Source organism: Lepidochelys kempii, chromosome 2 (assembly GCF_965140285.1).
Source record: "Lepidochelys kempii isolate rLepKem1 chromosome 2, rLepKem1.hap1, whole genome shotgun sequence".
Classification (NCBI taxonomy): Eukaryota; Metazoa; Chordata; order Testudines; family Cheloniidae; genus Lepidochelys; species Lepidochelys kempii.
This window is the reverse complement of record NC_136381.1, coordinates 228841822-228858952: the sequence shown is the minus strand read 5'-3', so window position 1 is coordinate 228858952 and position 17131 is coordinate 228841822. Positions and strand designations below refer to the sequence as shown.

General features: G+C 40.9%; 1 protein-coding gene across 3 annotated transcripts in view; it reads left to right on the top strand.

Annotated features, from left to right (window-relative positions):
• The window catches only part of FAM171A1 (family with sequence similarity 171 member A1), a 139261-nt gene extending 135047 nt beyond the window's left edge, over window positions 1-4214 (top strand). For all 3 annotated transcript variants that reach the window (XM_073334106.2, XM_073334105.2, XM_073334104.2), the window contains one exon: window positions 450-4214. In XM_073334106.2, coding sequence (XP_073190207.1) covers window positions 450-2154 — 1705 coding nt within the window. In that variant the 3' untranslated portion in view covers window positions 2155-4214. The remainder of the gene's footprint in view (window positions 1-449) is intronic.
• The last annotated feature ends 12917 nt before the right edge of the window (window positions 4215-17131 follow it).

Here is a 17131-nt window from a genome sequence, read left to right as displayed (position 1 = left end):
CTGTATTCCCCTTGTTTGTTAGGAAAGGGATTGTGTGAAGCATGGCACCTTCATAACTTACAAATTTTCTGTAGAAGATGTTTTAGTACTGTAGATGAAAGAGAAGATGTGTATACCTTGAGCCATAACTCTACTTGTTTCAGTGCTGTATGTGATCAGTTTTCAACAATTCCTATTCTAAAACGAATTGTAGGCCTTTGTCAGTGAATACATGCTATTGGCTCTCATTAGGTTTTCCTGTTCCAAACGCTAGCCCAGTTTAAAATTAAGTGCTTGGGGTGTTTCCCTAATGCTTACTTAATTCACACAGATTCCTTTTGAATTGAACTTTGCTACTGAGAGTTGAGCTTTCAGTCATTGCTTGAAAATCCCATTATTTCACGCCTGATCTTATTTATGTACAAACAGTCATAAACATATGTAACTCTTTTTGTTATGGCATACTATAGGAGGAAGTGTTTGAAACCACGTCAGCACCATAAGAAACTGCAGCTTTCTACAGCATTGGATGGTTCTAAGAAGGATCAATCAACCTCCATGTCCCACATCAATTTAATATTTTCCCGACGGGAGTCAGAATTTCCTGGTGGGATGTCTGTTGCCAGCAATGGGCACACTGAAAACTCAGGCGTTAATGAGTTAATCAGTGCTGTCCACATGGAGATGATATCTTCTAGTGGAGAAGCAGATTTGCACACTCCTATGCTCAAACATTCGTACAGTACCTCACAGGAGTTTAGCTCCCGGGAGGAACTGCTTTCTCATAAGGAGAAAGACAAGAGCCGAATCTCCTTGGAGAAACTTACTCCTAGTGGGACTTTAAGAAAAGACTACCATAAGTCAGTGGATAGTTTTCCTTCAAGATTAAGAAATTCCATGGAAACATCAGAAGGATATGAGTCCCCTATAAAAGAAGATTACAGGAGCAGTTACAATGCTATGCTGTCTCAGCCTTTATTTGAAAAGCAAGAGAGAGAGATTCAAGCATCCATAAACCGTATTTCTTCAGGAAGTAAATACAATATTCAGGAACAAATGTACCCCTCCCCATCAGCCCCTGAAAAAGAGCTGCTAGATTGCAGACCTTCTGAATGTATGATGTCTCGTTCTGTCGATCATCTTGAACGACCTACATCTTTTCCTCAACCAGGTCAGTTGATTTGCTGCAATTCTGTTGACCAAGTTAATGACAGTGTTTATAGAAAAGTATTGCCTACATTGGTCATCCCAGGTCATTACATGAAGTTACCAGGAGAACATCCTTTTGTTAGCCAACCGCTGGTTGTCCCAGCTGACCAGCAGATTGATATTGAAAGACTTCAGGCTGAGCTTTCTAACCCTCATGTGCAGCTTTTTCCACATCCTCAGCAGCAGATACAACCCCAACAGTTACCATCACAAGCAATATCTCAGCAACATTTGCAAGATGCAGGTGCAAGTGAATGGAGTCCACAAAATGCTTCTATGTCGGAGTCCATATCCATTCCTGCCTCACTTAATGATGCATCTCTGGCTCAAATGAATAGTGAAGTGCAGCTCCTTACAGAAAAAGCTCTGATGGAGCTAGGAGGTGGAAAGCCATTGCCTCATCCTCGGGCATGGTTTGTTTCTCTAGACGGACGTTCAAATGCTCATGTTAGACATTCATATATTGATCTCCAAAGAGCTGGAAGGAATGGAAGTAATGATGCCAGTTTGGATTCTGGTGTTGATATGAATGAACCAAAATCTGCCCGAAGGGGAAGAGGAGATCATTTGTCCCTGCAACAGACTCACCAGCCACAGCAGGCGAACAATCAAAGAGAGCAGAAAGTTTCAGATAGCACAGCTTACACACAGCTTGTGTATTTGGATGATATGGACCAAAGTGGCAGTGAATGTGGAACAGCAGTTTGCAGCCCTGAGGACAGTACCCTAAGAAGCCTATTGGATGGAGCTAGCAGGAGAAGTGGTGTCCAGTTGCCCAGCCTGCAGGAGGAAACATTAAAAAGAACTGTAGAAACCACACCTGACCCACTAACTAGTCCCGGACGTGGAACATCCATCCATGATGAAGATGACGACGATGACGATGAAGATGACCAAGAAGAAGATAAAAAGAGCCCTTGGCAAAAACGAGAGGAAAGACCACTGATGGCTTTCAATATAAAGTGAGCTATTGCAAATCCACCTTTCTGTGGAGTATGAAATTGCCAAATATTCTTTCTGTGGAAGTGCTTAATTGTTTATGGAAGAGAAAAGGAAAATCTGTGGTGGGCAACATTGAAAGAACTTTAAATGCATTACTGTGTAAATGTGAGAGAAGAATTTAAATCATTACTCTGAAAAGTGATTTAATGGATGCCTCCGATGAGACAGCTGTAAGAAGAGTGTGATTGGTATTCCATTTACTTGATGTTCATCATCAAGGATGTTGAAAATATTGACATTGTTTTGGCAGGTTTAAATCTCCTTTACACAGGAGCAGGTGAAACTTGGTTGCATTTTCTTAAGCCAATTTTATCATGATAATGCTACTGAAAGGGTGTCTTAAACACAAGAATCTGACACTTGGTGTCTAAAGTTATGCATTATCTCAAAGGAAGGCTATGCATTGCTGCTTTTTAATATTTTGCTTATACTATGCTTTTCTTTATTTTTACAAGTTGGTTGTAAACATTTATGTCTATTATAATCTGTTCAGCAATTTGTTTTAATGTAAAACTGCAGGAAACTTGAGTAGCATTCCTTGGTATTGGAATCTTTTTATGAAACAAAATTGAACTTTGTGTCAGCTGCAAGCCCTCCAGTTCTGGTCTCATTAACTCCAAGTGCCTTTTTTACAGTAACAATGAACAGTCCCTTCTTTTTCTAATTGCTTTTAATTGATCTATTTGGATTTTATAAATTTCTGAAATTATTCCTTTTATTTTAAACTGCATGCCACCAAGTGTCCCATTTGTGCTGAGCATTTCTCATTTCAATACAGTGTATTCTCTAGTTATCATGTGTACTGTGGATTCTGTTTAGCTAAGGTAGACTAGAGGACGTTTTAAAGGCCCAGCCCTGATGAAGCCAAGAAGATAGTTTCATTGACTGTATATGTGGTTACTTTCCTCTGGAATCCTATGAGTGAATCTAGCTCATATAACATGGACTATGGACCGAGCAAGTGGACTGAATGTGCTTTAAATTTTTTGGGGAAAATGATGTACTATCCAAAAGTGCCAGAATTACTCTTCTGTGCTTTCTCTTTACAGAGCTGCTTGGTTATCCAAAAATTATAATTGAAAATAAACTTCAAAAAATTAACTTTGTGGGGGTTTTTCTCTATCGGGAGTCTTCATGTTGTTGAGCAGGCAAAACTATTTTGGTTCACTTTTTGTAGTACAAAACTTCCTATGGGATTAAATTTTTTTTAAAAAATCTCTAACTATTAATTTACCACACATATAGGCCCCCATTCAGGAAAGCATCCCTATCCAGAAAAACACTTAAGCATGTGTTTAAGTCTCATTGAGGGCAAGTGGGGTGAAATCCTGGCCCCACAGTTGGGCCAGGATTTCACCCCAGGACTTCAGTATGTTCTTAAAGTTAAGTGTGTGCTTAATTGCTTTTCTGAACTAGCTCCTAAGGGTAAGGGTAAAGGTAAAGAAAAGACAATACAGTAAACAGAATGTAGTGGAATAAATCCACAAAAGTGGAGGATGTGTATGTATTTAGTTCAATCATTTCCCATAGCATTAGCAGCAAATCTTAGCAGTTATGCATTATGTAATCTCTTGAGGCCTTTAGAGAAACTTTATATTAAATATTTCACATTGAATGCTCTTGTTATGCTTCAAGCCTGGAGATGAACTATAATATACTGTACCAGAAATCTAAACTACAGTTTGTACCATGCATTGAATATGTAAAGCACTATGTAAGTGCTAAGATATTATTAATCACATTCTAGGCCCATCCTGTTCATTTTGATGTTTGTGGAAGTTCTGCCACTGACTTCAAGGGAAGCAAGATTGGGGCCTATGAGATATATTGTGTGGCCAGGTCACCACAGTTTTAGGAATAATTCTGTTTAAATCAGTGGGCATTTATAGGATTTCTAAAGCCACTGGTAACATCTGATGATTAATTTGATTACTATGTAAAATAGATTTTGATTAAACCTACATTGAGCTTATTAGAATTACTATGGTAATTATTTTTCAGATAGCGGTTTTCTTAAAACTTTATCAATTCTTTTTTCGGAGTACATGCTTATTTAGATTTAATCTTTTCAAAAATTCTATTACATTATCTTGTAAAGACAAAGGCAAGCATTACTAAACTAAATTGCAGAAACTTATTTCTAAAACTGACTTTAAATTTGTGCTGCTTTTACATTTAAAGGAAAAGCATATTGATGGTTAACAATTTTTTTATAGTATTGTATTGTATAAAAATTCTACTTGAAGTGAACTAAGCCAAGATGGATATTTGCACTTGCAGACCTCTTTAAAAATAGTGTTTAATGTTTTTAATATGGCGATCACTTGTGGTAATATAATATTTTGATTGTCAAAATATGTATAAAATATGAGCCTTAGTAAATCAGATGTCTGAACTACATAAGTGAAATTAGAAAAGAATAATACAAATCAGACGACAGGTAGGGTTCTTGGTTACCGGCTGGCTTGTCATGACATTTCCATTATAAAAAGTTATCCCTTCGCATAATCTCACAGGCAAGTGACACTAACCCTGTGCTGACTTTCTTTAATACTCAAACCCACACTAACCCAGATCTGGTAAAATGTGAAGTCACTTGCTTATATTTTGCACAGTGATACAGAGACAGATTAAAAGTCCTAAAATCTGTAGAACCACACTGAAATTAAAGAATATGACTTGACATCTGCAGATTGAAGCAATTCTAGTCCAAGTAGCAGATGACTGAGAAGATTAGTGTAAGATTGTGATTTTTTCATTAAAAGACTGTAGTAATGACAAAGTGAAAAAGTAATGAAAAAATACAATAATTGAAAAATATGGCCATCGTTTTGCACCCAATATAACCATTTTTACTATTGTACAGACATCAAGGTATCTAGAATATAGGGAGCTGATAGGTGGATAAAGATGGCAACTCCTCAGTTTTATATGTGCATGACATATAACCTAGTTTAGGATCAAGGAAACCTCATGATCATGCTTGGAATTAATGTTCTCACTGAGTGTGCACTGATCTCATGGTTTGCCCATAAATTCCCACTCCCTTAACATTCTGCTGTTCAGCTCTCAAACTTATTTAAATTGTTCATAAATGAAGTTAAGATTGTGTCATGGTTACTTTTAATAAGTCACAGACAGGTCACAGGCAATAACAAAAATTCACAAAGCTCATGACCTGTCCCTGGTTTTTACTAAAAATAACTGTGACAATGTGGGGCTGATTGTGGGGGTAATGAGAGCCCAAGTCCTGCTGTGGGAGGAAGGGTGGGGTCCAGCACCTACCATCCACAGTGGCTGGGAGCTGTGGGGTCCCCCTGTTGCCTTGGGGCTGAAGCGGAAAAATGTCACTGAGTCTGTGACTGCAGTTGGTTAATAATAAAGTAAAAGCATCTTGATTGGTTAATAACTGATTAATAATTAAATCATACACTTTTAATATCATGTGCTGCAAAGCGTCACAGGAGACATATTAGAGACACTTGCGACTCGTGAGCCTCAGTCTGTATGTCACTGTTCAAGGTGCAGTAGAAACATGAAACCAAAAGACAGTCCCTGCCCCAAGGAGCTTGCAGTCTGACACACATTCTAGAAGTAAAAGATATTCTGGTAACAAGTGCAGTTGGTTTGCAAAAAAAAAAATTTTTTTTAAATAGTTGAGATAAAGCTGTGACCCTCTTTATCAGGGCAGTAACAGAGTTGACCAGTATTGGAAAGTGAGTCAAGCAAATGACATAGTTAAAATAGCCTTGGGCATGTTTTCTGTCTTAAGGAGTCCTCAAATTTTCTCCTACCCTTAGCTTCTTCTTTTAATTTATCCTCGAAGGCTACATGTCACAGGCATCCATCTTACTGAACTAGCAGGTACAGATTTCACCATGCAAGATAATGGAGATGGATGTGGAACCCTTTCCTCGTGTAAATGGATCAGATGATGATAGTCACTGTTTCTGCTGCAGTCCCTGGTGGAACTGGAGGGTGAGATTTGTAACCAGCTAACATTCACTTGAACAACGTAGGCAGCTCCCTTCCCTCCATGGCAGCTCAGTATTGTCTGTATAGATTAGACTAAACCTTGCTATAACATAGTCCCAATTAAACTGCATACACAGGCTCTAGCCCTGACTGTGTTAACCAGCCAAGTAATTTTGAGAATATCCTTAGACGTGTTTGAATGAGGAAAAGAATATAACCTTGTTTTTCTAACAGTAATGTACAATAGATTGGTAATCTTGAGTCAGTGGGGGATCAAAAGTATCCACAAACTACAGTGCTCTCAAAAATAAAGTTGGATGCCTGCCACCTAGTGGCAAACAGTTTTATCGACTAGTGAGACTAAAGAATTTAGGAGGTGAAGAAATCTAAGCAGATAAACCTATATAGACACAGCAAATCTGTCCTTTCAGAGCAGCAGATATTTAACAGAAACCCTGTCAAAACTGATTGTTGACAGCCAAACCAAGCACAGAGCTACTGTCAGTTAAAAGAAAAGGAGTACTTATGGCACCTTCGAGACTAACAAAAAGGTGCCACAAGTCCTCCTTTTCTTTTTGAGGATACAGGCTAACACGGCTGCTACTCTGAAACCTGGCAGTTAAAGTGATTCCTGCTGAATAGCTGGGATACAGTCCAACCTGCTCACTTTCCATTTTAATCACTAACAGCATTTTAATGCATTAAAGTGAATTTTTCTGCACTTTCCTCTCTCAGCTTGTTACGTTAATCCTATTTTAATTTTCAGCTTTCTTTCCTTCGGTAAATATAGCTACTCATTTTCCAAGATCAGTTTAGAGAAAACATTGTAATCTCTGTTCTTTTCCAGTTCTGTTGCCTGCTGTCACTTTAAACCTGACGTGTTCAGCACTAGCCAGCTCATCATTTTCTTGATCTTGTCACCTCAGAGCTGCAAAGCCCTAGGAATTGTTTGAACTTGACACTTGGCTGAAGACAAGTGCTAATGTAAGAATAAAGAAGTGGTTATATTGTTTGATTTCATGCTGACCTAGAAACTGTGATCAGGGACATCATTTGTAGTTAATGATAGGATGGGAGCCCAGTTTTCTTCGGCAGTGACCTTCAGTTGTCCACCTAGAACCAGGTTATTATCTTGTAAAATGTGGCACTTGCTCTATTATCCCTTAATTAAGGTACATCTTGATTTATTGCCATGATTTCCTTTTGATTTAGTGATAGTATGATTAGTCACTAAATATCCCCAGATGCCTTGAACATTTACACAATCAGGGGAATAGAATATCGTAGAATCATAGAAATGGTGGGCTGGGCTTAACCTCCATAATAAAGGCAGGTGTAAATTAATTTCTTTGTTATGAGTTTCTCTAATTATGGTAGAGAGACTGTATGTAAGGAAAGGTGGCTGCACACACAGTGCTGACTTGAGCCTTGTTGAGGGGTGGGGATGCCTGTATAGCACCATAAAGGTGGGGAATGGTACTCAAAAGTCTGCTGTGGATGTTGAGTTCTTCTCCCAAAATGATCAGCTGGTCCTTACCCATGAGATGTTCAGCACCTTGGATGATTGAAGCTGGAGGAAACTATTTGACAGGACTCATTTTTAAGAATTGTTTTTAAATGGTTTGTCAGTAATATAGATGTGCACGGTCATGACAAGACCCAGATATAGCAGTGACCCCTACATGACAGATGCAATCTCAAATTCAATCACTTATGGTATGAACTGTCCCAAGGAGGTTACCAAAGAAAAGATGTTATAGAAACCCTCTCAAACTCAAAGCCATGTGACATGCCCTAGCAACTGAAAGAAGCAGTTGTCACTGAACCTTGTTAGTTTGGGATCAAGTTTCCTGATAAAATTATAACAGAGTTAGAGTTCATAATTTCAGATTCAGTTGCTATATGTAAATCTGTAACAATAAATCTGTAGTTACTATGTAACTATGTTTTACAATATAAAGTTTCTGCCCTACAGAATTAATTGGTATGAGATTTCTTGTTTTTCAAGTATGTGTCACTGTGGATCCTTTGGTAGATGTGCATTCACTTTGTGTACAAAAGATTGGATTCTTCTCAACAGAACTGGCTGAGCCTACACCATCCCTACACCATCCTACACCATCCCTGACAGGTATTTGTCCAACCTGTTCTTAAACCCCTCCAATGTTGGGGATGCCACAACTGCCCTGGGAAGCCTATTTCAGAGCTTAACTGTCCTTAAAGTTTTTCCTAATATCTAACCTAAATCTCCCTTGCTGCAGATTAGGCCCATTACTTCTTATACTACCTTCAGTGGACATGGAGAATAATTGATTCCCATTCTCTTATAAGCCCTTAGCATATCAGGTCTCCCTTCAGTCTTTTCTCAAGACTAAACATGCCTAGTTTTTAAACCTTTTCTTCATAGGTTTTTAACCTTTTATCATGGTGGACTCTCAGCCTGCAGGCTTCAACTTTACCCTTCCTACAGCGGGATTCTCATTAAAGGATGGGCATAGCAGATTATTCTTGCCTAAACAGAAGAGGCATCTACCAGATAACTGATATATTGAGCATCTCTCATTGAGAACTATCGAGTCATGGGCCACTTGACTGCTTCACTTGCTGGATCATCTATAAAGGTCTCACCTCCAACCAGCAGAAAACCCGCTTCCCTAAGATCCATGGGCAAGCCAGCAGAAAAAACAAGTGGCTCTCCTTATAGAGCTTAACTGCAACCCATCAGGAATGACATTGGGCTGGCCAATATCAGACAAGCTAGCCATACATTTATTGAGCTTACTGGGGTCTGCCTTCACACACGTCTGGGAGCCAATACCTGTCCAATTCCTGGAAGAGGTTGCGCTCCCCAGGGACATCCCTGGCCAGACCACTGACAATTGACAGGAAAGAATGCCCAGAAGATCTGGCTATGGCACCTGAGAAGCATCAGTAGCATCTTGCTTCACCACCCAGGTCTTTCCATCTTCATCATCTGATGAAGTGGGTGGTCCTGCAATGATACCAATGACTGACTTAAAGTCATTTCAGGAATTGCTTGTGAGCATTGAAAATGCTCTAGAAATAGAGATGCCTCTCAGACAAAGGACGTTGCATAAGCTGTTTGACATGTTTAACTTCAGACCCAGCCAGGATTGCCCTCCCAATAAATGAAGGACTGTTTGTCCCTAAGGGCATGTGTCAAGCACCAACCACTACAAAGAGGTTACAGAAGCAGTACCAAATCCCTCCAAAAAGGGTCTGATTACTTCTATGCCCATCCCAACCCGTGTTCTGTGGTTGCCTCAATGGTGTAAGTGAAATCCACGTCCAACAAAAGCACCTAAAAAGACAAGGACCTAAAGAAGTTCGACCTGTTCAGAAGGAAATTCTACTCCTCCACTGCCTCCAACTACAAGTGGCAAATCACCAGGCCCAGCTGGTCAAATATAATTTTTTGACCTGGGACAGAGTGACACCCTTTCTGCCACAGATTATGCCTGAGAACAGGGAAGCTCTCAAGGAGATAGTTGGTGAAACACCCCTACAAGCAGCAATAGATACCTCAGACACCATGGCTGGATCCAACTAGGATGCCTTGTGAACTAGAAGAAATCCTCTCTTATCCAGTCACAGACTGAGGTAACAGGAGTATTGATCAGCAGGAGCCTATCTCCCAGATGACAGATTCCAGTCTCTCGAGTCCATGGCAAAGATGTAAAATCAAACCCAATGACAAGTGTGTACCTATTTAGAGCTACTGGGTCATGTGTGGACATTTACATGAGAGATGCTGCTTGCCAGACTTTTCCTGTGGCTGCTACAGCAATGGCTGAGGTGGGTGTACACCCCATCCAGACACCACAAGAGCAGGAGAGTCTGCAACCCCAAGTCATCTGAAGTCAGTGGCTGGACCCAGAGAACATGCAAAAAGGGGTTTCATTCCTTGCCCCACCCCAACAATGACACTTGTCACAACCACGTCAGGGTATATTGGAGAGCCCACCTGCAGAAACACTGATGAAAAGACGACAGATTCAAATCACATGAAATATTTTAGCAAAAATATTGAAAAGAGCTGATGTATTTGTGAAAACTAGTATTAGAATATGTATGGACAGTTATTAAATGAAAGGAGCTTATGACCTGTATCTGATATACCATATTAAATGTGAAGCAGCATCACTGCTCTTTGTGAGTAGGCTCCCTACTGGCTGCATCTCTAAATCTACCTCTGAACTCTTCACCTCCATGGATTGTAACCTCCTCAGTCTTCCATGCTCTTCTGTCCTGTGTTGGTGGTAGGTTTTTAGCTGGTGTAGCAGCAATCTGAAACACTCCCACTGACCCTCAATTGTGTATTAAAATGCAGCTCACAACCCATCTCTTCTATGTTATCTTCAGCCATGAAGCGGTCATCTACTGCCCCACACCAGTGCCTGCATTCGCTACTGCCAAGAACTTAGGAGGGCTCGGAAAGGGGTTATACACTTAATGCACAGTGAGAACATTCACAGTTACATGAGATAGGATTAAGAAGAAGTGTATTAAGAATATAAACCCTTATCCTTCAGGATATAAGACAACCATTGAGTGTAACAGGGCTAGGGAAGGCTTTTCCTCTATGGGCAGATTATCACATTCAGGAATTTCTTGACCCTTTTTTTTGAAGCATCTAGTACTGGTTACTGTTGGAGACAGGATACAAAACTAGATGAAATATAGACAGTCTAGCTCCAGTATGAAAATTCCTGTGTTCTTAAAACCTTCACCACTCTCAAAGCATTCTGTCTTGTAAAATCTTGAGCAGATGCACTTGACATGGTCCCAGGATAACGTGAAACACCATATGAAACTCAGAGTTCAGGCTTATCAGATAGGAATTCTGTGCAAGCCAATCTGTTCAGCAGAACACATCAGTAATGTGCTGCAAACAAACAAGGAGGTGCTCATTCTTGCCGTGTCTGCAAGGAAACTATCACATGATGGAGAGGGCAATCACACTGGCTTGGTACCTTCCAGGTGCTAGCAACAATTTACTGGATTTCTTAAGCAGACATGCAGTAGCCAGCCATAAGTGGTCACTGCAGACATCCATCATAGAGCTGATACACCATCCAATGGGGGATTCCCACAATAGACCTATTTGCCACAGAGGAAAACACTAAATGTTCAAACTTCTGCTGCAAAGGGAACACGAGCCCAGGCTCCTTGTCAGACACATTCCTGCTACAATGGACTTAATGCCACTTATATGCCGTCCCACAGATTCTCTTGATCCCTAAGGAAATATCCAAAATCAGGTGGGATGGGGCCACGCTGATCCTGATAGTTCCTTACTGGTCAGGGCAATTTTGGCTGTTGGACCTATTGCAAATATCCAATCAGCCTCCCATCCATGCACTGATACAGTTGTGCTCAGTCTTCGCACATCCAACGGTATCGAAGTTCCTCAAGGGCCTCTTCCATACTTACCCACCTGCTAAAGACCAGATTCCTACATGGCATCTCAGCATTGTCCTCCAGAAACTCATGGAGCCTCCTTTTGAGCCCCTGATTGCTCAAGACATTTTTCTGGTTGCTATCATTTCAGCTTTGTGCGTCAATGAGCTACAAGCTCTTGTGGTATCTCCTTATGTTCCTATGAAAAGGGGTAAGATGGTGCTGAGCACAGACGCCAGCTTCCAATTTTCCCCCAGGGTGTTCAATTTCTGCTCATCCCCAGACCCCACTTCACCCCTTCCCCCAAGTTCCACCCCACCTTTTCCCACCTCTTCCCTGCCTCTTTCAGTCCCCTTCCCCAGAATGCACCCCCCTCCCTCCTGCATGCCACAGAACTGCTGATCTGTGGCAGGCTGGAGGAGCTGGGAGGGAGGGGGAGGAGTTGATCAGCAGGGCTGCCAGCAGGCAGGAGGTACTGGGGGAAGGAGGAGCTCACTGCCAGTGGGTGCTAAACACCTAATTTCCCCCCCCCCCCATGGGTGCTCCAGCCCTGGAGCCACCCACTGAGTCAGTGCCTATGGTGCTGAGACTCGCACCCTAAGTTCATTGTTAAGGTGATATCAGAATTTCACCCGAATCAATTAACCTGCCAGTCTTCTTCCTGAAACCACATTTGGTGCTGGGAGAAAAGAAGCTACATACTTTAGATCTAGTTCCAAGAGGTTGCTCTATTACTTGGCAGGACCGAGCTTTTTAGGTTGTCTCCCCACCTCTTTGTGCACACATACAAAATGGGAAATGACTGCCTACATGGAGTACTGCGGAAAGGGATCTGGGGGTCATATAGATCACAAGCTAAATATGAGTCAACAGTAACCCTGTTGCAAAAAAAAAAAAAAGGCAAACATCAATCTGGATGTATTAGCAGGAGTATTGTAAGCAAGACGTGAAGTAATTCTTCTGCTCTACTCTGCGCTGATGAGGCCTCAACTGGAGTATTGTGTCCAGCTCTGGACACTACATTTCAGGAAAGATGGACAAATTGGAGAAAGTCCAGAGAAGAGCAACAAATATGATTAAAGGTCTAGAAAATATGACCAATTAGGGAAGGTTGAAAAAAATGGGGATGTTTCTAGTGAGGTATCCCAGGTATTGGTACCAAGCCTGATGCTATTCAACTTTTTCATCTATGATCTGAAAGTAATGACTGCCTCGGAAAGAGTTTTGCAGCATGGGATCTGGGAGTCAGTGGATCACAAATTAAATAGGAGTCAACAGGCTAACACTGTTGCAAAAAAAAAAAAAAAAAAAAAAACCAACACCACCACAATTCTGGGATGTATTACCTGGAGTGTTCTAAGACAGACAAGTAATAATTCTTCCGCTCAACTCCATGCTAATTAGGCCTCAACTGGAGTATTGTGTTCCGTTCTAGGTGTCACATTTCAGGAAAGAGGTGGACAAATTGAAGAAAGTCCAGAGAAGAGCAACAAAAATGTTTAAAGGTCTACAAAACATGGTCGATTAGGGAAGGTGGAAAAAAAAATTGGGTTTGTTTAGTCTGGAGACGAGAAGATTGAGAGGAGACATAAGTTTTCAAGTACATAAAGTTGTTAAAAGGAGGAAAGAGGTGAATTGTTCTCTTTAACCTCTGAGGATAGCACAAGAAGCAATGGGCTTAAATTGCAACAAGGGAAGTTTAGGTTTAGACATTCGGAAAAACTTCCTAATTGTCAGGGTGTTCAAGCACAGGAATAAATTGCTTAGGGAGATTGTGGAATTTCCATCATTGGAGATTTTTTAAGAGCAGGTTAGACCTGTCAAGGATGGTCTAGATCAGTGGTTCCCAAACGGGGGTTTGCAAAATGTTACAGGGGGTTCTCAGGAAAAAATTCCCGAAGGGCGGACAGAGTTGTCCCTAGGAACCCTGGGCAGCATGGGGCCAGCAGCTCGGAGCCCTGGGCTTCCAAGAGCTAAGCAGATCAAAGCAAGCATATCTATCACACTAAGGAGATTTAAACTTCAAGACTCCTTATAAGAAATGGAAAGGGAGGTGGATATTTTTTGCTGTTTTTAAAATTATTATGAAGAACAAGTTTAATCTTTGTTTGTTTGCCGGGACTGCTCAAGACCTGAATGCTTGTAGGAGGAACTCTTTGAGTTGGCTTCTTAAATACCTTCATGCTGTTTCACATCTGATACTCCTGGATGAAACACAGGAGCCTTGTCTTATAACAGGCTTATTCAAAGTGATACAAGATACGAAAATGAGATCTTGGAAGAGTGTTGCTGTTTTCATAATGTAATAAAAATACTGTAATGATAAAAATATAGCGTGTAATAAACCTGTCATAAAAACAAATTTTATATTTCCAAGATCACTGCTTTTATAATTTATACTCAGGTAAAGGAGAAAATCCCTGGAAATACTCATTTTTAGGAAGGGGTTTGCAAGACTTGACATTTGAGTGAAAGGGGTTCACAGTTCTTAAAGTTTGGGAACTGCTGGTCTAGATAATACTTATTTCTGCCATGAGTGCCGGGGACTGAACTAGATGACTTTGAGGTCCCTTCCAGTCCTAAGATTCTATGAAGTAAATCTAAAATCACTGCTGATAAAATTTGTGAATGTCCCAAAAGATTGGTGCAGTGGTAAATGACGATGAGCACAGGGCCACCACAAGAGTTATTTTGATCATTTGGTAAGATGTATTCAGTCAAACAAAATGTTTTTAAATACAACCAGATGCAAAGTTATACATCCAAGAATAAGGAATGCAGATCAACAGAATGTGTGACTATCCTGGAAAGCAGTGACTCTGATAAGGATTTAGGGATCCTGGTGCACGAACAACTCAACATAAGCTCCCAGCTAAATGCTGTACGAAAAGGGCTAATATGATCCTTGGCTGTATAAACAGGGGAGTAGAGAGTAGGAAGGTGATTTTACCTTTGTATGCAGCATTGGTGACACAGATACTGGAATGCTGCCTGCAGGGATGGTTTGTTTTCACATTTTAAAAAGGATGTTGAACAATTGGAGAGGCATAACAAGAACATATAGCTGGAAGCTGAAGTCAGACAAATTTAAATAGTAAATAAGGTATTTTTAACAGTGAAGTGGCTTAACTATCTATGGGGTAAACAGCCTATGGGACTCAGGTTTGGGGTGTGCTGAGGAGCACAGGCCTTCTGGCCTATGGAGGGGGAGCACTGCCACCCCAGGAGTGGGATGGCAGGGGGGGAGACATAGGCCCACCCAACTCCACCACATTCCAACCCAGGGCCCTAACAATGGTGTAGTAGTCTGCCAGTACTCAGGGGTCAGCAGCACACCCACAACACACCGACCTGATTTCAGGCTCTCTCTCCACCAGATTATTGCCTGGTTCCCCTGGATTGCTTCCTTAACTACTCGGGCATACCAGGATACAGGGTCATCCTCCATATCCCTGGGGTACACTGCCAAGGGTAGCAGTTCCTTCACATCAAGAGCATCAGGGCTCCCTGGAAGCTCACGCTGGTCCCTGGGGCAACAGCAGTTCTCCTTGGGACTCCACTCAAGCAGCAGGGAAGAAGCATCTGTCTCCAGCAGCTTCCTCCCAACTGAGCGGCTGGGCTGGCCTTTTATATTTCCCCTTCCTGCCCCGCCCCTCTGCTTCTGGCATGTGGGGCATGTCCCTCCTGGCTCCACCCACCCGGTGACTTGCTGTGTTCCCTCTGTGTTTGCATCTGAGGGAGGCTACGCTGCCTCGCTACACCTTCTCTGTAACTTTTCCAATTCTCATATAGCCTTTTTGACATGGGGCAACCAGAACTGCATGCGGTATTCATGATGTGGGCGTGCCATGGCTTTCTATACTGGCATTATGATACTTATTGTCCTAATGGTTCCTAACATTGTTAGCTTTTTTGACTAATGCTGCACATTGAGCAGATGTTTTCACAGAACTATCCACAATGACTCCTAGATCTCCTTCTTGAGTGATAACAGCTAATTTAGACCCCATTATTTTATATGTATAGTTGGGATTATTTTCCAAGTGCATTACTTTGCATTTATCAACCCTGAATTTCATCTCCTTCTTTGTTGCCCAGTCACCCAGTTTGGTGAGATCCTTTTGTAATACTTCACAGTCTGCTTTGGACTTAACTATCATTAGTAATTTTATATTATCTGTGAACTTTGCCACCTCCCTATTTACCCCTTTTCCCAGATCATTTATGACTATGTTGAATAGCACTTGTCCCAGTACAGATCCCTTGGGGACCCCACTATTTACCTCTTTCCACTGTAAAAATTGACCATTTATTTCTACACTTTGTTTCCTGTCTTTTAAGTAGATACTGATCTATGAGAAGACCTTCCCTATTATCCCATGACTATTTACTTTCCTTATGAGCCTTTGGTGAAGGACCTTGCCAAATGCTTTATGAAAGTCCAAGAACACCATATTCACTGGATCATCCTTGTCCACTTTTGACACCTCAGAGAATTCTAATAGAGTGATGAGGCATGATTTCCCTTTACAAAAGCCATGTTGACTCTTCTCCCCACAAATCAAGTTCATTTATGTGTCAGATAATTCTGTTCTTTACTATAGTTTCAATCAATTTCCCTAGTACTGATGTTACTCTCACTAGCTTATAATTGTCAGAATTGCTTTGGGAGTCTTTTTTTAAAATTGGCATTACATTAGCTGTCCTCCAGTCGTATAGTATAGAGGCTGATTTAAGTGATAGGTTACATACCATAGTTAGTTTTTCTGCAATTTCATATTTGAGTTCCTTCAGAACTCTTGGGTGAATACCATCTGGTCCTGCTGACTTATTACTATTTAATGTATCTATTTGTTCCAAAACCTCCTATAGTGACAATAAGAAAACAAAGGAAAGAAGGGGGACTGCTAAGCACTGAGGATGGAGCAAAGTGGAGATTAAAGATTATCTAAGCATGACCCAACGCCTAAACAAATACTTTGCCCATTTTTTAATAAGCCTAATGCAGAGCTTAGGAGTAGTGACAGAGTGACTAATGGCAATGAAGATATGGAGGTAGAAATTGCCACATCCAAGGTGGAAGTCAAATACAAACATCTTAATAGGATTAAATTGGGGACCCTGGATAATCTCCATCCAAGAATATTAAAGGAACGGGCACATGAAATTGCAAGTCCAATAGCAAGGCTTTTAATGAATCTGTAAACCCAGGAGGTCGTACTCTATGACTGGAGAATTGCTAATATGATTCCTATTTTTAAGAAAGGAGAGGAAAAGTGATCCAGGAAACTACAGGACTGAGTTTGACCTGGAGTGTATGCAAGGTCTTGGAACAAATTTTGAAAGAGAAAGTAGTTAAGATCATATAGATGAATGGTAACTGGGATAAAATACAACATAATTTTACAAAAGGTAGAGCATGCCAGACCAACCTGATCTCCTTCTTTGAGAAGATTAACTGATTTTTAGACAAAGAAAATGCAGTAGATCTAATCTACCTGGATACGGTTTCACATGGGAAATTATTAATTAAATTGGAGAAGAT